This window comes from Opisthocomus hoazin, chromosome 1 (assembly GCF_030867145.1).
Source record: "Opisthocomus hoazin isolate bOpiHoa1 chromosome 1, bOpiHoa1.hap1, whole genome shotgun sequence".
NCBI classification, from domain to species: Eukaryota; Metazoa; Chordata; class Aves; order Opisthocomiformes; family Opisthocomidae; genus Opisthocomus; species Opisthocomus hoazin.
The window spans coordinates 97,641,704-97,664,366 of record NC_134414.1 but is presented as its reverse complement, the minus strand read 5'-3'; the positions used below and the strand labels follow the sequence as shown (position 1 = coordinate 97,664,366).

The following is a 22,663-nucleotide window of genomic DNA, read 5'->3' as shown; positions in this document are numbered from 1 at the left end:
AAGTCTGTAGAAAAACTGAGACGGAAAATTTAGGGGGAGAGAGGAGAACTCAATAGTGTGAATGAACTGAAAATTGTGTGCTGCAGTCAATAATAGCTAACCAGAGAGCTCGTAATCTTTTTTAGTTACAGCACAAGGAAGCAGTTATATTTATCATTGCACTTATTTCTAATTAATTTTCTATACCCAAGACTTCTTAAAAGTGAAAGGAACTCAGAGGGTTTCAAAGACAGAGGTTAATATAAAAAAATCATACATGCGAACATTATTTTCCAGGTATAAACACCTAGAAAAAACAGGAATGTTTGTTGAGTAGGAAATCACATGAAGGGACAGAAGGGAAATGTGTTATTTGTTCATGTCTAGAATTTTTCTAAGGATGGAGCAAAAGCTTGGCTGAGTTATGTGAAATGAGATGGGCAAGATACTGAAGACTGTAAATCTTGCCTTTTTACTCAGCAGAGACAGTCTTAATCTTTCCATTTGAATTTGGTTCCATTATAGTAGATAAGAAAAATGACATGCGGATGAAAAGATAGTCATTAAACATTGTATATTAGAAATCAGTTTATAATCAGAATTCTGATTTAGTGAATATATTCATCACTGAAGACATTAACCACTGTGGGGTTTATTTGTCTTTTAATCAGGAAGTGGCCTGATAAGAATTACATTGCCAGGAATCCATGTTCTCAAAAAGGAAATGGCAGATGGTATTACCAGGAAAAGTTCTGTATCGCTCTCTACTATCAGCAGTATGAGTCTGCCAGTGCTTTAGTGTTACATTTTAGCACAGTGTATAGTACCAGTGAGTATAAAGTTGACTTGAAGTACTTAGAATTACATTAGCTAACACATTGAGCAAGACATTTCCTGTCAGTAAACTCTGTAAAAGAAAATGATCTGAGAATTGTGTCAACTGATTCATAGTCAATGGCCAGAACACATTAAAAATAAAAGATGTGCTGTGAATAAACGAATAAATATGTATAAACAGCCACTGAGAAGGCCATAATGTCAGCTTCTGATTAATTCTGTAATCCCACCCACAAGAGCTGAGCCACCTAATTTCTTTTAGAGAGGTTCAAATTGCACAGATTACTTCCAAGTGATCCACAGCACACAGGCAGTGTGGAGGCACACAGAATTTTTCTTCAGTCATTCGTTGGTGTTGAATTTTTTAATCTACGTATGTTAATAACCAGCACAATTAAAATACTGTCCTCTACGTTAAATCACAATTCTTGGTTTGTTGGAAAAAACATTGGCAGTTCAGCTTGATAGATGGTAGTTTTATCATTATACAGTATAGCTCAGAAATCCTCTGCACCATGAACTCAGAAAAAGCCATTCCTATGTGGCTTCTGTTTTCAAACATAATTTGTTCCTAGTTAGTGTTTGCTAATGTGAAGGAGGTTATGATTTTCACTCAGTTATGAAACATCAAGTAAAAAACCAAAACCAGTAGTATTTGTTAGTAAACTGAAAGATAATGAGTATGCAATAGTACAGTGGGGTCAGAGAGCTGTGAACCTCACTCACAGTGTACATGGCCACACAGGGAACTGCATTTATATATACTAACATGATTCATCCTGTCTTGCTATGGATCAATGTGTAAAATACGTAAAATATTATTGTATGCAACTACAAACCTCTTACGAATTCTCAGTAAGGCCTGTCCCTCTGCCTTGCAGCACTGCAGAGCAATCTGGCTTCTGCCTGGGTTTCAGGCCAGCTGAAATTGTTTTTCTTAGATAAAACTTATATTTACACTGCAACTTCTTTCCTAAGGTTTTGATGGTAGGGACTGGTATAAGGGAAGCTCAGCTGGTCGTCTCTCTCTCTCCCTCTTCTCCTTCCATTGTTACCGGGATGGGGATTAGAAACTGGTCACCTGAGGCATGCTCTGCATGCGGAGGTTTAGCAGAGAAGAAGGATCTGTCTGATCGTTTTCATCCCCTGGGTGCCAGGAATCTAGATGCCATTTCTCTTGGAAATGTTCAGGTCCTGGGGGTTCAGTGGTGATGTGATCTCCCAGTTTTGACTAAGGTGCGCTCTGTGAAACACACATTTTTCTGTGAAACACACATTTTTCTGTGAAACACAATTGACAAAAGAATAATGGTTCCTTTAAAAACTAAGAAAATATTTCATTCAGTGAAATTTCAATGAATTTTTGCGGTAAAAGAATTTCCGTTGTGGTGTCATGCACCAAATAGCCATTACTGGCACTTCAAAGAGTGGAAGTACAAGAGTTTCTTCCAAAGAGACATTTCAGAATTCTGTTGAACAGAAATTTGAGCAGTAATTTGAATGGAGAGATTGCCATCATCTTTAACTCTTGTATCCGCTAGTAGATGTTGTCCTATATGGAGGCATAAGTAAAGAAGAGATTATCATATATATATTTATCTCCTTAATATAATCTGTGTAATTTGTATACGGATTTTAATGGAGTTGTCTTTCCGGAAAGTATTTATGGAACCTTTGTCTTCATGCTCGTAATTACACACTTGAATAAACTTTTGTTTTATAAATAAATATATTAGTCTTAAGGAAAAAAAATTAATGCAAGAATTTCACTATTATAACAAATATCAGAGTGAATGTAAACTGTTTTAAAACACTGTTGAACATTGCTAAAAAATTTTCACAGCTGCAGCTGAATTCTGGGTGTTACGATGCTTAGCTCAGTATTTTATTTACATATATCTCTTCCCCCAAAATGCCACGTGAGATTGCATCAGAAAATTAGCTTCTTCCCAACTTATAACATGTTTTGTATGTTTTATTTATGTTACATAGTTTCATCCTGATAAACACACAAAAGCAAAATGTATACATCACCTAGTCCTTCTGGGAAGAATTTCACCACTTTATTTGTTAATGTTTCCTATTGTACCCATTGTGGTAGTGTTTGAGATTTGGGGAGTCGGTTTTTTTAAGGTGTCAAATGTTTTAAATGTCATTCTTAAATTACGGAGAGTAACTTGCTTTTCAAAAATTAGCAGATTTTTGAAAGCCACTCCCTGAGTTTTAATGTAATAATCCTAGTTATATCCTGGGATCATGACGCATTTTTTAATCTGTTTTGCATAATGTTGTTAAATTAATAAAGATCCTTTCATCTTTTTATTACAGAAAATTTGCAAATGTTATCTGTTGTATTGCAATGGATGAAGTATATGTAGACTGTCACTGTCTAGTAATACTGAAAAGAGAAAGAGAATTCTGAAGCATAGAATGAAGAAATGTCAAATTAAAAAAAAAAAATTACCAAAGTTGTGAAAGAACTGAAAAAAAGTTGTTAGCTTACCTAGTAGGCATTATATCATACAGAGGAAGTCCTAGCTGATAATGCAGTGTAGAATCCCATTGTCTTTACAGACCCTGCTAGTTTTTCGACTGTATTCGGTGGGTCCAGGATTTTATACGTAAGAACTTTGAATAATTGAGATTTGAAGTATTGCAGAAGATGGCTTTTTCACTTTGATGTTGTGCTGAAGGCCTCAATGTTTTTTTAAGAAGGTGGGGGGAAGTGTGATTGTTTACTTGTCTCATTGGTTGTTGATGTCCCCTACCTGCTAATACACAGCAGTGTTAATATTCACATTGCGCAGAGGTGCACCTAGTCTTTGGTTTACATTATTTCTTTAGTTTGAAAGTAACAGCTCCTGGGATCAGGCAAAGCACTGTTATGTTTTTTATTACACACTGGGAATTACACATCTGGCTTTTGGGTAGCAGTTTTATTTAATAGACATTTAGTTAATTGATCCATCTGTTTACATTTCTAGTTGGGATTAATATTTATATATATAGCTTGAGACTGCTCCAGGTTTTCACACATGTAAAATACAAAGGAAACCACAACCCATAGTAAATATGCTTCAAAGATTCTTTTCCAAATGGAAATAAATTTTTCAGAAAAGGTAATAAAGCTAGTCAGAATTTTCCATTCTGAGTTGGAGGTAAATTATATTCTTTGTCTTATTTTTTTATGATGACGTTTTGTACCTGCTGTGAGACAGATAAAATTGTACTAGAAGAGGGCATGGTTTTCCTTTAATCTGACAAGAACCTGTAGCTTGTAGTTAATAATTTGCATGAATCATGTCTTGGTTCTATTACAAATCCTCTGTGTTTGACTGAATTGGTAGAATGTGGAAAATTTCTCACGTGAAATGCAAGTGTAAAACCTTTTCTGTGAAATAAGATCACAAAATCAGACAATTAATTCTGTTAAGCATAGGAAGCACGCTGCTGCTTTAAGCATAACAGATGCCAAGTAAGTTGGAGGTACTGTGAAGATCGTATTGTACTGTCTTTGTTGCAAACTGAAAATTCTACTTTCCCTAACAACACGTTATGAACAAAATCATGCTGATGTGTGACTGTGAGAGGTGTGATAGTGTGGAGGTGGTAAAGGTGTAGTTCTACTGCAGTAACAGTGTTGATCCTGAGATGGAAGAATTGTGTTTGCGGTTTGATTAGAAGTGGTTTTTCTTTTACCATGTTCAAGTTATCTGTGAGAAATCAATGTCTCTGGAGACTAGTGATTCCTACTGTTCTTCTAACTTCTGTTTGTGTTCAGTTTGGACCATTTAATTTCTAGTTGGAGCTCTATTTTATACACAGAGATCATATATGCCTGGATCATTGCTATCAGGTGCCAAGGAGCTCAGATAAATTTCTGTCATAAAACTGGTTATATGTGATATAAGGTGTACGGAATTTGTGCCCCTCCTGCCGTATCCAGCAAGATTGCTATACTCTGCATTGTGTCATCTCAGTGTTTAGTATTAAATTCCTGCTTTTTTACATGTTGTCTAAATATCTTGGGATTTGCTCCTTTTGATAGACTTCTTGCATGTTGCAATAATATTAAGACATGAATAATGAGTAAATTGTATGACCTCACATATCATTTTAATCTGTTTATATACGGTAAGACAGTAGTGGGAGGAGATGCTGGAAATCTGATCTTGTAGCACTGCATGTGTATTTTACTCATTCAAACTTAGAGGTGCTATGGGCAATAACTTATTTTAGTATTTTAGTTTGCAAGTGAAATCCCAAGTGAATGTAACAAAAAGATTCATTTCTACAGTTAGGAAACAAGAAATCTAACAGAAGAGAAGAACATGGTTTCTGCTGAAAAGGATTGCACTGAAAAATGCTAAAGGAATATTAAAATATTTCACTAGAGTATTTTCAATGGAGCTTTCTAAGTCTTAAGATGTCATCATGATGCTTTATTATTGTCCTATTTATTATGTAAGCTTTATCTGCTATTTGATAGCTATGCCATTTTATTATATGCAAAGTAACTTCAAGCATCTTAAAATAAATATTGTAAATGTATATTCTTGTTTAGTAATAAAGTATGAAACCAATATTTTAAACACTGGAATGAGAGATAATTCACACTTGCTAAAAAAGCTATTACCAAAACAAGATTGTGAGAATATAAAGAACATTTGCAATTTTATCAGAGCTAAAGAGCATCAATTTGCTTTTTGCTTACTGCTCTTCACAGAATGCTTTCCCTTTCTGGTGGAACCAAGAGTGTGAGTTCTAGTAATGAACTTACTGGCTGTTTTAATATTTGATGTTCTTAGTGTGGAAAATTTTTAATTTCCTAAACTTTTATTTTTTTATTCTGCTCATGCAGGCAACACGCAAGGAGATTGAGAAACACCAGGTCCATCTTAAGAGCATAAGGGATTTGGGAGAGAATTTGAAGACAGTGCTGAAAGGAAAGGAAAGCCTTGTGGAGGATAAACTCAGCCTCCTGAACAGTAATTGGATAGCAGTAACTTCACGCGCTGAGGAATGGTTCAGTCTGTTACTGGTAAGGAAAATGCGATTGTTCACATGGAGGAAATGCTGGTGCCCAGTTGTAGGTGCTCAGCCTTATAGGAGTGCTCGTTCTGGTGCCTTGGACTACACTTATTGAATACATAGGTACACACACAATCAGATTGTTGTTTAGTACATTGCGTATATTTTAAGAATCTGCTTACAGAGTGATGGCTCTTTGAATTCTTGATTGTTAGTGCTTCCCATTCCTGTCTGCCTCTGTAGTTCTTAGGACTGTTTTGGGTTTTTTTTTTTTCATAATGAATGAACATAGACTACTGGAATACGAATCAAGTGAAAGAAATAGTCAAGTAAGTTGAGTGAGTCTTGGTATTGATACCAGCAACCTTGCTGCTTTTGGCTACAGTAGCATTTCTGTTTGGAATAGTACAGTTGGGAAGTCCCCACTTGCATGTTGGTTTGGTCCACAGGGTAGCTTTGGTGTGTGTGAACTAGATTCATTTCAGAGGCAACTAAATCAGAAGCTCTGCTCAGGGGGCATACCTGATGTGCTCAAGGACTATGATTTGGTCTTTCAGAACTGTGTGATCCTCTTACGGATAGTATTACAGTGAATGTTTTGGTGGAGATAATTACTTAAGGGAACCAGATTAAGCCTAGTCGAAAGTAAAATTCCTAATATACATTTTAATACAGTTTCAGGAGCCTCAGCCCCAGACGCTTCAAAATGCTGATAGCCACATAACTATGTTCTTCCTTAAAATTCATTCTTTCATGAAGAGATGACAACTTGAACCCTTAAACACAGAAGGGTCTTAACCATGGGGCTGCCAAAATACTTTAGGAAATTTTGTATGCTGTCTGTTGCCAAAAGCATGCGAATGCAGTTTCAACCCAGAGAAACTGAAGTGGTTCTCAAGGGTGGGTTAGCCTTTATCGTGACTTTTCAGAGCCTGATGTGTTACAGCTCCACTAGAGTCTGTGTGGCTGCATTACGAGTGCTTCTGCAGTGGCTATATATGGCATCACTACAGGGCTGCTTCAGCTGTATGCAGCATATAAGTGAAAGCATCTGGTTGTTTCTATCTGGAAAACTTGAGCGTTTCATTCAGTATGGTGTAGGTGCTCAGCTTCAGTGTGGAAATGATTATAAGAAGCATATGATGGAATTTATAGACTGGTGTAGTTATGTATAGTTATGTATTCCTCTACTTTCTCTGCATTGGATTCTTGTGTTAATATTTGCTAGAAGCCATGATAAAAAGGTATGAAAGAGGTCTTTTACTGGTTTGAGAATAGTGTAAAATAAAGGTACATACGTGTGCGGAATAAAAGGACTAGTAATATCTTTGATCTCAGGTGTGTGGTACATGTATATGTTGTGTGGATATGCATAGGCCTCATTCTAGTGAGCTCACCAAATATGACAATGTTTTTAAATTAAGTAGAGAAAAAAATATTATCAGAATATCATCTAGAATAGCTTTTTAAAAAGCAGAGTCTCAAAGCAGAGAACTTAGATGAAATGTAAATAAGAGTTTGAGATACAAAGCTCCCATTTTGGATTGTGACTTTGCAAGTGCATCCTTGTTGCCATCTGAGTTTCAGTCAACCGAGTGGCTTTCCAAAATGAGTTCTGTACCTGGTCCTTGGGAAACTCTTTTTTCCACCTCCAGTAGGTCTGGCTGTCAGCTTCCTGCTCCTCTCAGCAGCCTGGCTGAGCTGCAGACACCTGCATCTTGCTGTGACTTTATCACCAGCTTGCCTGTCACTTTGGGAGCCTCTCTCTCTCCTAGAATGTCTTTTTAAAGTAACTTCATATACAAAGTGAGAGCAAACAAACAACAGATTCTGTCCTTCACAAAACAAGCAGTTACTGTGTAAAATAAACAAGTTTGATTTCATGATGTATTCATGTTTGCCACAGTTGGCATGATTATGCTATTATTTCAGTTCTGGTTACTTTTTTGTATGCAGTATTTACCTTTTCCACACACAGGAATATCAAAAGCACATGGAGGCTTTTGATCAGAATGTAGCTAATGTCACAACTTGGATGTATCGTGCTGAAATACTGTTGGATGAATCTGATAAACAAAAACCCCAGCAAAAAGAGGAAATTCTTAAGGTAAAAAAATGTTATTTTCTGGAAAGCATTAATTTGATTCTAAGAAGGACTGTGTCAGAACAAGCATATTTTGAAAGGTATCACAAATTGATTAACATTCTTTTTTTCTGTGATAAAGCTACCCTCTGGCAGCTTGTAGATTACTTAATAAATTTGCACCGCATTACAAAAGTTAAATCCCCGCAGAAATAAAACCAGATATGTTATTATAAGTCTTGGGACTTCCTGGTGAATAAAACAGCAGTTTATTAAACCTGTGTTTGCTGGAAAATACTCCTTAAACACAAGTGGTTGAACAAAATGCTTTTTTTCTGTGTTCTTCATTTTTAATTGCTTCTCTGCTTTCTGTGATACTTTTCTGATATCTGTAGAATATGCATTTGATATCTCTGTCATATGGTTGTTTTCGTTCTATAAACACTGTTTGCGTTGATGCCAGACCACCACCACAGACAAGAATATAATATGGTGAACTAGGTGTATACTAATGGGTTAGTGTATTCATCAGAAGGTTTTATGTGGCCCATTGCATCTTTTGACCAACTGATGAAAAATTAATGCAAGATAGATGTGTATTTTAAAGTATCTGTTTTAAAATACCTTCTTTGTTAAGATTAAACACCTTCAAATTATAATCATATGGATTTTTTATTTCCTCTGAAATCAGTGTGAGGTTTTACTTTGTATTGAACTCCATGGTCAGTACATACTGTCTGAGGAACAGTTTGCAAATCAAAATCAGAATTGTGTTGCTGACACTAACATAATAATACCATTTACTTAAAGCAAAACTTCACAATTTCCAAGGCAGAGCATAAATCAATGCCTCAATGATCTCAGCAGAATTACAGGACAGACTTTTGTAGTTGAATGAACAATTTTGCCACCTTCAGATACAAAGTACCATTATCTTTGCTATCAATATAGATATATATATATATTTGCATTGCACAGAAACATTTCATACAGACAGTGAAATGTAATTCTTAATTCCCAACTGTGTTTATGATTCCTGAGTGCCTAGCTAGGAATTAGCAGCTTTTCCTACCTTTAGGAACATAAAATAATTCAGCATATTGTGAAATATGCTGGGAATTATATTATTGCAGATAAGAACCTAACTAGAAATAACATTCACTATTGATTTCCTCTAGGAGACATTAAAATAGACATATAGATACATTCCTGCTATAAATTTGAGGGATATGAGTGGGAATGTTATCTAACCTATTTCTACTGGATTTACACACTCATGCATAATTATCTGAATTTGCTTTGTGGTTTGCTCCCTATTCCTTTGCACACTTTCTCTCTCTCTCTCTTTCTCTCTCTTTGCATTTATTACTAACTTCAAGCCCTGTCTCTTGCTCATGGACTGTAGCGCTTAAAGGCTGAGCTGAATGACATGCATCCAGAGGTGGACTCTGTGCGTGACCAGGCAGTAGACTTGATGACAAACCATGGGGATCACTGCAGGAAAGTAATAGAGCCTAAACTGTCAGAGCTCAACCAGCGATTTGGAACTATATCACAAAGAATTAAGAGTGGAAAGGTAGGAGGACTTGCTTCTGTATGGACATGCATACAAAATGGTATTTATGTAAGGTGAACAATTACAAGTACCTTGCAGGCTGCAGTTTCTCCAAAAAATAAGTTTTTAAAGGAAAAAAAATGTAGATCCTGTAGATCCTAATAATTTTTTTTTTTTTTTTTTTTTTTTTTTTTAAGTGTGAAGGTTTAAGGGTTTTGGCATTGAGGTCCTTTTCACTATTTCACAATTAGAAGTATTCGCTGACTTTATATGAATGTAACAATGATTACTTTGCTAATTTATAAAGAATAAACAGCATCTGGGAATTAGTAAGATTCTTAATCTTCTCAAAGTATGAGCAGCCTTTTATTTATATAGATTGGGTTTTGAGGGCTAATTTTTCATTAAATGCACTTAGTTTCCTATGAGGCTGTGATTCACCAAGGTTTGAGATAGACTGATAGACATACAGTTTGTATCAATTGTACTTCAGCTACTCATCTGTACAACTAGTTTGACTACTGAATCTGAATGCAGTATGTGTTAGGTAATTTTTAGCCAAGTTGTGACTTCTGAATTGCAATGAGGAAGGACACAAACCACCTACTTTCTCCATTGTATTTGCTGCCTTTATTGCAGAAAGCTATTCAGAAGATAAAAGCAGGCAGCCATGAAAATTGTTTTATAGGATAATGGGAATGCATGGATCCTGATCTTAACTATTTTTGCTGGCTACTGTAATAGCACAGAGGATAGGTGGCAGAACAGGAAATTAGCTGTGCAAATACCTTAAGCAAAGTGACGGGTTTTGTGAGTTGTTTGGGGTGTACACAGGGCTCAATACCTTGTGTAACCAGCACATTCTTTGTGGATATTCGAGTTTATTTAGGTTTCATTTCTGGAACAGAAAAGAATATGTCCTATGAATAAAGGTCATCTTTTTTTTTCTTCCTATTGGCCATCAGTAGTACTTCAGCCATTTCAGTGTACTTCTCACTTCTTACACAAGTACGAACTGTAGACAGAGAACTTCTTGGCACAAAGCACAAACAACTGTGTTATGTGATGTTTTTATTCAGAGCATCTGCTATCTGCAGTCTGCGCTTCCTTGCATTTCCACAACGCTGTAAGGACACAGGGCTGATGCAGCCCTTGATAGGGTTGTGTGAAATTACTGCTTGCCTTGGAGAAAAATGAGACTGCCTGTAGATGGTTTATCATGGGTTAACTGTTTGAATTGCATGTTGTGGGCTCACTCAAAGAAGGGAGAAAAGATGCTTATCAAGGTGATGTGTCTTCAGAACATAGCCTGCAAATGTCTCCTACCTGGCAACCTTTTCTCTGGTGTTCTCACCTTCATGATTGTATAGGCAAGGTGAATTTGGCAGCAACTCACTAAGCTTTATACACTACATATGTAGCAAGATGAGAGGAATTACACAACACACAGTTTTAATAGTAAATTAGAATTTAGGGGACCTTTTCCAGGACCTTGGGTAACGGACAGCTAGGATGTGATTGATAAAGGATATCCATAGTAATAAGTATTGCATAAGATAGAGAAGCAAAAACTTGCCTGAATTTTTGGTGGTTCTACTGACTTGCTGTATGCATTTGGATAAAGGACTAAATTGCTGGGTGCCTCATTTTGTCCACCTGTATAATATAGGTAACTGCACTTCTTTTAGTCATAATTTTAGCTTCCTGGCCTTAAAAATTATTATTCTTACAGGGTCATATTATGCTTCCTAAGTGTTTTGGGGGTTTTCATATCTAGGTAAAATTATTTACTTGTTGAATAACAGATTAAAAATTAATTCAAGAGGATAGTAAGCTCTCATAGTCTATTTTCAATCAATTCTCATCTGTTTTCAAATTAGCTATATTTTTTCAAATACTAACAATTATCAGTACAACAGTGAAGTAAATAAGAAGTGACATGTGAAGACACTAAATGGTAATACGTAATTGTTGCATCCTGAATTAACAAAATGATCACAATGTACTAAAATGAGATTTAATATTTTCAAGTGGTCTTTGAACCTCATTCAGTTATTGGAATTTCTTTTAGTATTTTTTCTTCCATTTTCCTTTTCGTTATTGTTTTTAGCATTTGTCAGAGATTAGTAATTTTGTATTCCAGTTTTATAAATTAATTTGTCTTTTAGTGAGATTTAAGTACTTTTGAAGACATCACTCAGAGCATTTGAGAAGAAATTACTGCGTAGTCTGCTATTATTTCTACCTCAGTTGAAGTGCTTGCTGAGTGTAATTCTGAGCTTCTTGACAAAAATTTGCTAGCCGTATACTATTCTCTTTAAATATTGCACATTATTCTATTTCCAGTAATGTTCGTAAGTGCGCAAAATCTTTATCATTGAAAGAATCAAAGAGATACACTTAAGGCATTTTTACCCTAATTCTCCTGGGTCATTTGTGGAACAGCTGAGAACAGATTACAGCTGATGTCCAGTCTCTTTTTTTAACTGATTAACTTTGATTGGTACCATCTTCATTACAAACTTTTGCTTTGTAATAAATACCAGTTGTACTGGAGGGAAGAGTAAAAGAGAACTGATTAGAATACAATGTGCTTATGCCTTTAGCAAGCAGACAGTTGTATGTCAAAGACTTCCTAGAACTTCAAAAAGCGTAATTAACTTTAAATGTAATTTTTTGTGCAATTTGTTCCTTGTTCTTGCGTGTAAAGCTTTGAAGGAAGAAAGCTTTTTCTGTTGATCCTTTGCAATGCACTTAATAAATACCTTGCATATTGTATATTAAACTATCCAGGTATCAGGTAGATAATGGGTGGTATACTGTTTTTAATATGTGGCATTTATTTTAGAGTTTAAAACTGAACACTGAGCTAAAGAGACATAATTATACCGTGATTCATTTTGGAGGAATTGTATCTATTTTGTTTGGTTGAGGGTTTTTTCATCTTGCATTTTTGTTGAGGCTTTTTTGAAACACAAGTTATTTTAGTGAAATTTTGTTCATTTTTTTTTAATTTGTTACAAAATACTGTTAGGCAAATATCTTATGAAAAGATTATCTGTCCTTTGTTTAATTCACATGGCATTTTTGGTATTCTTTGTGAGAGAGCAATGATTTCAAAACACTGAAACAAATTATCATGAATTTTTTCTCAGTTGGTAGTAGTAGATGGTTTTGCATCTCAGTGGATTGTTTGTTGCTGTGTGAGTAATTTCTGACAAACCAGATTTAGTCAAGTAGTGTCAATTTTTTAGACAAATTGTTATGTTACACTGTTTAACCTGTTCTTACACACAGATGTGAGATTTTTTTTTTTTTTTCGTTTTCAGTCACCATAGAATTCTTGTGTTTTCTTATATGGAAATTCTACAGTGTACTTAAATATCTGTCTTTACCTGTATCTTTGGGTACTTTGAGTTGTATGTTGTAAATATTTTTCCACATGATGGAAAGCCTACCATTGTTTTAGCAATAGGGCATAGAACAGATGTCTCCATTTACGTTTCTAATAAAACTATTAAGTATGTGATTTAAATAAATAATCTTTGTGTTTCTCCCATTTTAGCCCTTCATTCCTGTGAAGGAATTGGAGCAATTTGACTTCGATATAGAAAAAATGCTTGAACCACTGGAGGTTGAAATTCAGCAGGGGGTGAATCTGAAAGAGGAGGACTTCAATAAAAATATGGTAATTTGGTTGAAATGGATGCCTGAGTGAAGTAGGCAGGGAGCTGAAAAAATCTGATTGAAAATTAGAAACTTCCATATTTGTGTTAGGATCTTTAGATAAGACTTGGACAAAATTTTACTGTGCTAATATATTTATAAAATCAAAACTCCCAAGTCAGCATTAAGTAAAAGTTTTAGTGGTAAGTTACCTGTCAGGCTAGAAGAGAAGCATATTTCAACCCTTGTGAAAACACTAAGCAAAACAGGAACGTTATCTACGGATCCAATACTAGAAACAGCAATATTACAGAATAGGGAATGAATATTAAAATCTTTCTAGCAGTATAAAGACCAAGAAGACTCAGAATGATGTATCTAAATGAGCAATATAGTAAAAGAAGACATTCAGTAAAAACAAATGCTAGGAAATGATAATTAAAAGAAATGCTACTTGCTAGTTAGTTCTTCACCAATCTGATTATACCTTTTATTGTAAATAGTTTTTTGTGGCTGTGGTAAGCTTTATTATTCGTGTTTCCCTTTTGGAAGTAGTAAAACTGTTTATGCATATTGGGGGGGGGGAAAGGAAGAGAGAGGAGTAAAATACTGCTGTTCTTTGCTGCTGTTGCCACTATGGTATGTTTTCTCCAAAGTGATTTTCAGAGGGGTGACATGTCTTGGCTGGGCAATAAAAGAGATTTGTCTTTAGGACCCTCTCTTAGTGAGTCCTCAGCAAGACTTAAGTATATATTTCTTTACAAGCAGTATAAAGAATCAATATTCTTTTCCTTTGAAGGAATACTTCAAAGGCAGCTATTTTATATCAATGCTGAATGGAATCTTTACAGGACTTTTTTTCTTTTTTCTTTTTTTTTGTGCAGGAAATGTAAAATTTAAGGCAGTATGTACTGTAAATTCTGGTAACTTCTAAATGAATCAAATTTAATGGGGCAGTTTCCACTACTTGAGCATATTTTGTTCCCTTTCTTAGTGTGGGTGTGGTTCAAGAGATAAACTCCTAGAAGTTTGTGGCATAGATTCAACTCCTATGTAAAAAGTGCTTAGCACTTATCATTTCCCCTGCCAGAATAGCTGTTTTGCACTGTGGTGATACATGAAATGGTCAGGAATTACATGGCCTCCTAGCATACTGGCAAGTTCAGTGGCTCTGACAATGATTTAGAATATTTTCCATATATCTATTCTTTTTGTTTTAAAGTAAAATATGTTTTACTTTTTTGTCTTTAATGTTGTCACCGTGTTATCCTGGATGCTACATAAAATCTGATGTCAAACATCCATAGGTTTTCAAGTGCTGTTTTACTTGTACATGTATTGTAGAAAGCAAGAAAAAGTTATTCGGTCTTCAGTGTAGAATTGTGAGTAGCTGTTAGATTATTACTTTGGCAGAGGAAGTGTAGTTTTATGTGTCTGTATCTCCTAGTACTTAAGTAATAATTAGATTAAAATGCCCATGATATGTGTTGGGGTTTTTTTTTCGAAAATCAGGGTGAAGATGACGAGAGCACGGTGAAAGAATTGCTGCAAAGGGGTGACACGCTTCAAAAGAGAATCACAGATGAGAGAAAGCGGGAGGAAATAAAGATAAAACAACAGCTGTTGCAGACTAAACATAATGCTCTCAAGGTATAGGAGCTACAATTATAAGCACATGCTACTAAAACCATTTATTCTTCATTTCAGGGCATTGTTCTGTTAGATGAATCTTCATTACTATTTAGAGACGAGTAATTTAAAACTATATAACATACATTTTCTTATATACTTCTCCTGATGCTTTGGAAAAGACATTTTAAATCTCCAGCTAAACAAGTACTGTTTTGCCCTCAGTGTTACAACCAGGTGATTGCCAGTTGGACAACAATTATTTATTTGATAATAATTCCTTTTTTAAGAGGTTATGCATAGTTCATGTTTCTCCAACAGCAATCAAGACCTTAGTTAGAATCAGTTCTCACAAACTGGTATTTTCAGTTGTATAACATACATCTGGCAATTAATAAGTTGTTTTATCCTTTAGTAAAAAATTTACATGCTATATTCTTTAGTGGCAAAAGTGGCTCCAGCTTCTTTAGAATAGGGTAGGTGGTAGTACCAGTAGACCTAGCAGCTGAGAGGCTGAAAACCAAAGTCACATATCGAAATTCTGTGTTACTACACTCCTGTAGTATAGTATAGTATCGGTATAACTGTGTGATACTGTTCCTAGGAACATCCACAGTGAGACCTATTTGGACAAACTAATAGTCATAATTGGGAGTGTTGTCTTTCCAGGGAAAAAAATAAAAGTGAGGAAAGAAAGAATCTTACAGTTGGAAAGTCACCTTGGTCACCTACATGGAGCCATAGGCTCTGGCTACTGTAGAAGAATTTTTCATCTTATTGGCAAGCAGAATTTTTCTTTCTTTTGGTAAATTTGATTAAGTTGTTCTTGGCTTGGGCAGCATGGCATGGTTATATTTTATTATTATTTATTTTTAAGTAGCATCTTTCCTTTCCTGTGGATTTCATTCTGATTTTACAGTTTTGCAGATCTATTTGAATTCACTAAAAGAATAGCTGGAATATACTCTTGTTTTGTCCATGTTTAAAACAAACTTGAAATCTATTAGGTGTGTCTTTGACTGTTTCAAGTTAAATGCAAGTAATCAATAACTTTTATGGAGGAGAAATAAGAAAAGAGTTTCTAGAACTGTGGTATTGACCAGATCCTTACTGGCCATTTTTATGGAATAGAGTGATTGATTTTCCTTTGGGTGATTCACTTAAGGCACTCAACCTTGCCAAATAAAATTCAAGAATGGTTGAGGCAAATTCATCGGAATATTTTTATATAAAATGTATTAGTAATTTTTGAACTTGCTTCTTAACAAGAAGTTATAGTAATGAAAATATTTTCTGAACTCTGTATGAGCAAAGTTAAGCATTTAAAGCAAATGCAAATGGAGTATATTTAATAATATTTATATAAAATAAAATAGCATTTTTTACCTTCTTGTAAAAGAGAAGTTTTAATACTTTTATAAAGCTGAATTATAAACAGAAGAGATTTTTTATGTAAATGGTATTTAATTTAGAAAAAGGAAACCTGTCTTTGCATACATTTCTGCATTGAAATGATTTTCTTTTGAATAGCTACAGACTTTGCATGCAGGCTAGAATTTCACAGGAGACCACAAAACACAGGAAGCCCACTTATGGCTAGATACTAAGTGGGCTGTGTTTCCATCTGTCCAGTAAGTATTCTGAACAGAAGTGTTCTATATAAAATATACACATTTATGTAAGAGTGTTAACTTCTCTGAATATTGGTGACTGTCTCAGGGGTTTATTCATCATGTGAACAACCCTGAATTAGATAACCTCCTTTAAAAGAAAAAATAATCTGTTAAAATGATGGTAATATGCTTTGTTCAGTTACATATATGCTGTTAAACTGAAGGAAATAAGCTGTGTTGAGATACTTATATACTTGATTTAAATACCAACATTTAATTAAAAAAAAGTGGCTTCGTGCATTTTTTTCCCTTCAGTGTGCACACATGCCAATTCATATTTTATAAGCCTTTAATTCATATTCTAATAATGTCTGCACTGTGAACAGGACTTGAGATCTCAAAGAAGAAAAAAGGCTTTAGAGATTTCTCATCAATGGTATCAGTACAAGAGGCAGGCTGATGACCTAATGACATGGCTGGATGACATTGAGAAAAAGTTAGCCAGTCTACCAGACCACAAAGATGAGCAGAAGCTAAAGGTAATGTTGTTTTGGGATGGCAATGGTAGATCTTTTTGAGTGATAGTTGATCAATTTAACAGACAGCAAATACAACAAATATTCCAATAGCTACAGAACATTATCAGTTCAGTTCTTTATTTCTCTTTATAGTAAAACAAACCCTAATTATCTGTGTTTAAACGGACATTTCTTTGTTGTACTATATTTTGTATTTGTTTTTTATACAGAATGTTACATAAATAATTTGAAACACACTAAATAAAATTTTTTGTTGATAATATGGGAAGTGTGTAATGTGTTAAGAAGCATCAAATGTTTTCTAGTAAAAATTGTAATTGATTTTATGTATCTTTGTTCCAGATGAACAAATGAATTACCGATATATGGATGGCCTCTATCTCATGTTAGCACATTCATTTTCATCAGAACATATTCATATGCCACTGTCAAACTCTATAGATTTATGTACATACTGTCAAAGGTTTTCCTAGTTTATTTTCCATCGTCTTTCTTTGCTTCATTCTCTGTTAAGTTTCCCACAGAGTGAAACAGGAGTTAAATAATATATTAGAGAGTCAAATAATATATTTGTAAGTTGTCCAAACACTATTTGTCCTGAATATGCTGACCCTTATTGAGAAAATTTCTCAAGTTGTCCATCACATTGTAATAGCAAGAATCTGGAAGTGGAAAATACTGGCCTTTGCTAACTAGTTTTCAGTGTGTATTAGCTGTTAGTATTTCTACAGCCAATCTCCTAGAAGGTTCTTCAATTTCAGGTTTTGTTTGTTTTAAAATGTAAAATAGGACATGAAATAACTGTGAATTTTAATTGTAACAATAAAATAGAAATGGAATTTCTGACAGAAGTATTTTACTAATTTTAAGTTCATTGATCTAGTTAGCTAACTGTCCTGGGCCCTGTATTGGTTTTGCTCACTAGGAGATTGATGGAGAATTGGAGAAGAAGAAGGAAGATCTGAATGCGGTGCACAGGCAAGCTGAACGCTTGTCTAAGGATGGGGCTGCAAAAGCAGTGGAGCCAACCCTGATACAGCTCAGCAAGCGCTGGCGAGATTTTGAGAGCAAATTTGCTCAGTTTCGAAGACTCAACTATGCACAAATTGTGAGTTGTTACTGGCAAACCCATATGTTTGCAACTGCTACTACTAACAGCATTCTACTAACAATGAGAGCTTCAGGGTCAGTGTCAACTCTTCAGTTATTAATAAGAAAAACCCTATGGTTTGCAAGTGGGGGAATCTTTATATCCTAATAGTATAGTTCTCTGCTTTGGTCTTAAAATTGCCCTTAAGTTAAATCAGCCAATTACAAAAAACTCAGCAATGAAAAATTTGTGTTTATTTTGGTTGCCTCATTACTTTTTCATAACATTTTCCAGTTTAAAAACATCAGTTTGCCATGCATCTATTTTATTCACTGAACATGTAAAACACAAAAATTGTCTTTTTCAAACTACCCATCCCATGCCAATTTTAATTGGTTTTTTTGTTTGTTCATAACATGTACCCAGTTTAGGAAGAGATTAAAAAAAATCTTATGACACTACATATACATGCCCTCTTCTTCAAATGCTTAAATTCTCAAAGGAATTATTGCAAGAAAGTGTACTTATAAATTTGACAGGATGAAAACAATTAATTTTCTGAACCAGCTTTGTGTCTTTGGATTTTGAGTTGTTTAGCTGTATATAAAATGTAATTGTTCTTACTGATTTATACATGCTGCAATAACTGGAGAATTTAAAGGGAAATAAATTGTCACTATTCCAGGTCTATGATCAATATACGTATTGGGTGTTACCCATTTAGAAGGTTACCAGAGATTGCTTTTGCAGTTACATGGCAGTTTTTCCTTGCCGTTCCCACTACTCTGCTCATTGTCTTCAGGGCTTTTGATTTTATACGAAGAAAGATAAGATCTGCTGTCAAGCAAGTTGTTGCATTATGTACTCTTCTGTGATCTTAAAAGTGCTAGTGATAAAAGGTGTTTCAACAAACTATAATGTAATTTATTTATTTTTAAATACACCTAGATTGCAGAGGGAACTTACTGACAGGATGATGAAAATTTATATAGATATAAAATGTTATTTCTAATTGATATATAATCGACTGTGTTTTAAAAAAGAAAAAAGTTCAAAAATCAGCAATAATGTATAACCTTTTGGTCAATACAGTCCTCTTATGTATGGAGTATATTGTGTATTTTTAACTTTTCTACTATTAAGTTACGTAATGTATATATAAAAATAATAATTGGGTTAGCTATGAAGTTAATGGAAACAATCAGAGAAGCATTAACTTTGGTTTGTATGTTATTAAATCTTGTTCCACCTGATTACTCTCTTCAGATTACTATGGTTTATATTAAACTTGATGGATTTAATCAGTTGCAAATCGTTTATGATGGCACGGAGCTGAAGCAGGCTTCACTTTGTCTTGTAAATAAGTCTTTTTTAAATAACAAATATATTTGTTGTTTTGATAAGAAAATAAGAAATAAGAATGTGTATGCAATTTACATAAAAACATTCTGCTATCTATGTGCTTTTTATGTCACTCACCACCTGCCATGACAGAGGATGAGTATATCCATTATAAAATTATACAAGCAAACCAACAAAACTATATGTTAGCATATTTTTTCTTTAAAATATGTAAAGTAGGTACGTCAGCACGCGTGCTTTTGAATTGGTCAAAGGAATGCAGTCATTGACCTTTTAAAGCCATGTAACCATTACATGTATTTTTATTATTAAAATATGTTATTTATATAATGTTTCTATCCTTGTAATGGTTAAATTTTTAAATATTCTCAAATATTTCATGCAAAAAGGCTACTTATATAGTATTTATCTGGGGGATGAGTTCATTCTTCAATGAATTTTAGATGTGTACAGGAAAATTACTGTATCCTTCTTGTTTCTCATGGAAAATATCTTGCTCTGTTGACAATGACCAAAGTGATATTCATATGAAATAGTTTAGAATTTTTACAAAAGCTACTGAAACTGGTGAGAGGCAGTGTATTTTCATGGCTCAAATATAAGTGAGAAGTACAACTGCCTCATTATTGTTTTGGCTTTGCTGAATCAGTGAAACAAAGTGAATTTTTCTTGAGTCCTTGTTTTTTTTTAATACAGCCAAAGTACCTACCTCACAGGGATGTTGTGAGGATTAATTAATTGTTTGTGCAAGAAATAAATACACTACAAACACAATAAATAAAATTTAAAATACTATAGAAAAGTGAAAATGCAGAGTTCACTTGAACACATACATATAACAGCAAAAAGAACTTTCACCGAGATTGTTAACTGCCAACTGAATAAAATCATTTTAAAAATACAAAAAGGAATTTATTTTTTAAGAAAAAAGAAATAGAGAACTGCTGCATTTTTTTAATTTGTATTTGATGATGGATTCAATAACAGTCATATCTAACAATTGAAAATTGTTACTATAAATCAGTGAGGATTTAGGTGTATTGTATATCTTGCAATTCATTATGATGCATTGAATAAACATAGCAAGACTGCATTGAAGATAACCTTTAATTATGTGGCTTAATGACAAATTTGCATTTCTTACGTTTGTTGGAGCGAATATATTTCTGATATCAAAGTGTGAAATTAGAATGATCATACTCCTCTGGATTTTACTTTTCCCCAATATTTGTTGGGGAGACCTGTTGGAAGCATATAGGAGCCATAACCATATGAGAATTGATTCTCTCAAGCATGGTAGATTTTCATAAAATTCTTATTATCTCAAAAATATGTAGCAGTAAATATCCAGCAACAAGTTGACAAATATATATGGGTGTGTATTTATAAAAAGAATTTTCTGACACAGCTTTTGATTATAAGGTATGATGTAGTTATATTAGCTCAAACACTACATGTTGTCTTTAATGCCAGTTTTGAGACATTATCCAATTTGCTGTAGTGGTCATCTCTTTATGTGAAAATTGCCAGAGAGTAATGTGTGACATTCTATAGAGAAAAGGTAGGTTTATTGCAATAACAGGTTAAACATGGTACACAAATACATAAACGCAACTGTGCAAAACCTAAAATGGCCCTGAGTGGGAAAAAGTTTTTGGAGTTCATGTTTTCTTACAACTTTCTTCTCCCATCCAGTGTCTTTATTCATAAGCGGCAAAATAAACAGTGGGCAGAAAACTTAGTTTTTCAGTCAGGTAGATTTTTGATTCCTGTCTTAAGAAAAGTTTAGGGTTCTACTTAATTTCTGCTAAAAATTTCCATTTGAAATCAGTCGGTAGAAACGTCAGTTGTGAAATCTGAATAATGTTTTAAAAAGTCGAATATTTTATCATCATGTTTTAAAATTATGATTAACCACAAAATCACACTGAAGTTCATGGAAGCTTAAGATACTCTTAAAAAAACAAGCCATTGAAGTTTAATCCTAGGGCAGTATGCAATTTTTTCATGTTAAAATTACATGTTTGCTTTTAAAAAATTAATTTCGGTAGAAATTATAATATTAGAGAGGTGAAGGGGCATTTACTTCTAGATCATTTCTGCAGAATCTAAAATTATTAAGCCTTGGCGGTTGCACGGTATTTTCAGAAAAGTTATCAATCCGCTTTACTGCAGCCTAAACCTAAATCTTCCAGTTACTATTTTTCTGCAACAGTTTATGCCACTGTTCCAGGGTGATGAAAATAGTTATCTGTCGCAGAGAAAAAGCTAGATTCAGATAGTTTAATTGAAATCAGAATGAAAATCAGCTATTGATATATTGATTACATTGAATTCAATTGTCTTTAGTTAATGCCTCTTTTATAGTTTTGGGGTTTTTTTTCCGTGCTTTCATCTCAGCAGTCTATGAGCATGTTTATGTCATGGCTCAGTTTAGATTTTACTGAGCTGACTGAAATTACTCTGTCTGTAGAGAGTACTGAAGGCCTTTACCATGAGAAAACATTTTCTAGATGAACACAGGTGCAGAACCTAGACTATAAATTCTTATTTCATATGTCCTATTACCATATTTTATCAAGCTATCCAACATTCTTTCTGCGGTTGCATATGGTGTTTTTTTTCTTTTTCTCTCTTGGATGAACTATGCATGCTGTAAATAGTAAGCCAGAGTATATTTAGGAGAAGAAGAATATTGTTCTTGCAACCTATTAACAGCTGTCAAATTTTGGTACCTATTGAAGTATATACAAGCAAAAAAATAGACTTACCTAAGTCATTTCAGTAATTTCATTTGTGACACACACAAATGTTCTATTGAAATTTATGGTCATTTTACTTCTGAGATATTTGGGTCTGGATTTTGGCCACACTGGGAAAAATATTAAAGTTGATCAAATGACAAACATCAGGAGAGACTGTCTTTTTTATACCAATTAGACTATGTGTTGAACAAGAATGAATAAGGACAATAGCTGTACAAAACATATTTATTTCTAAAAGGTAAGTGGTTTAGTCTGAGCAGTTCAATAATTATCTGCAATGCGAGTACAATAACAGTACCCTTAGTACTTACTATGAATTAAGTATCATAAGCTTCATTTTTCCAAATAAAAGACATTATTCTGTAAAACATTCAGAAATTCAAAATATCTGTCTCCTAACTGAATGACCACGTCAGGTGAGAGAGTATGTGATCAACTTCTAGAACCAGATTAAGGACTGATCAAGTTTACATCTGAAACTCAAGAGTTTGATCAAGTTCAGTCTTTTAAGGAC

General features: G+C 34.1%; 1 protein-coding gene across 18 annotated transcripts in view; it reads left to right on the top strand.

Moving 5' to 3' along the window:
• DMD (dystrophin) overlaps positions 1–22,663 on the top strand; it is a 1,341,705-nt gene that overhangs the window by 634,465 nt on the left and 684,577 nt on the right. For 16 of the 18 annotated variants that reach the window (XM_075430270.1, XM_075430262.1, XM_075430225.1 and 13 more), the window contains 7 exons: positions 5,678–5,857; positions 7,826–7,954; positions 9,336–9,506; positions 13,051–13,173; positions 14,664–14,801; positions 16,780–16,932; positions 17,858–18,040. In XM_075430270.1, coding sequence (XP_075286385.1) covers positions 5,678–5,857; positions 7,826–7,954; positions 9,336–9,506; positions 13,051–13,173; positions 14,664–14,801; positions 16,780–16,932; positions 17,858–18,040 — 1,077 coding nt within the window. Of the gene's footprint in view, positions 1–5,677; positions 5,858–7,825; positions 7,955–9,309; positions 9,507–13,050; positions 13,174–14,663; positions 14,802–16,779; positions 16,933–17,857; positions 18,041–22,663 lie in introns of those variants that run through there. The other 2 variants (XM_075430244.1, XM_075430295.1) reach the window with 2 other exon arrangements.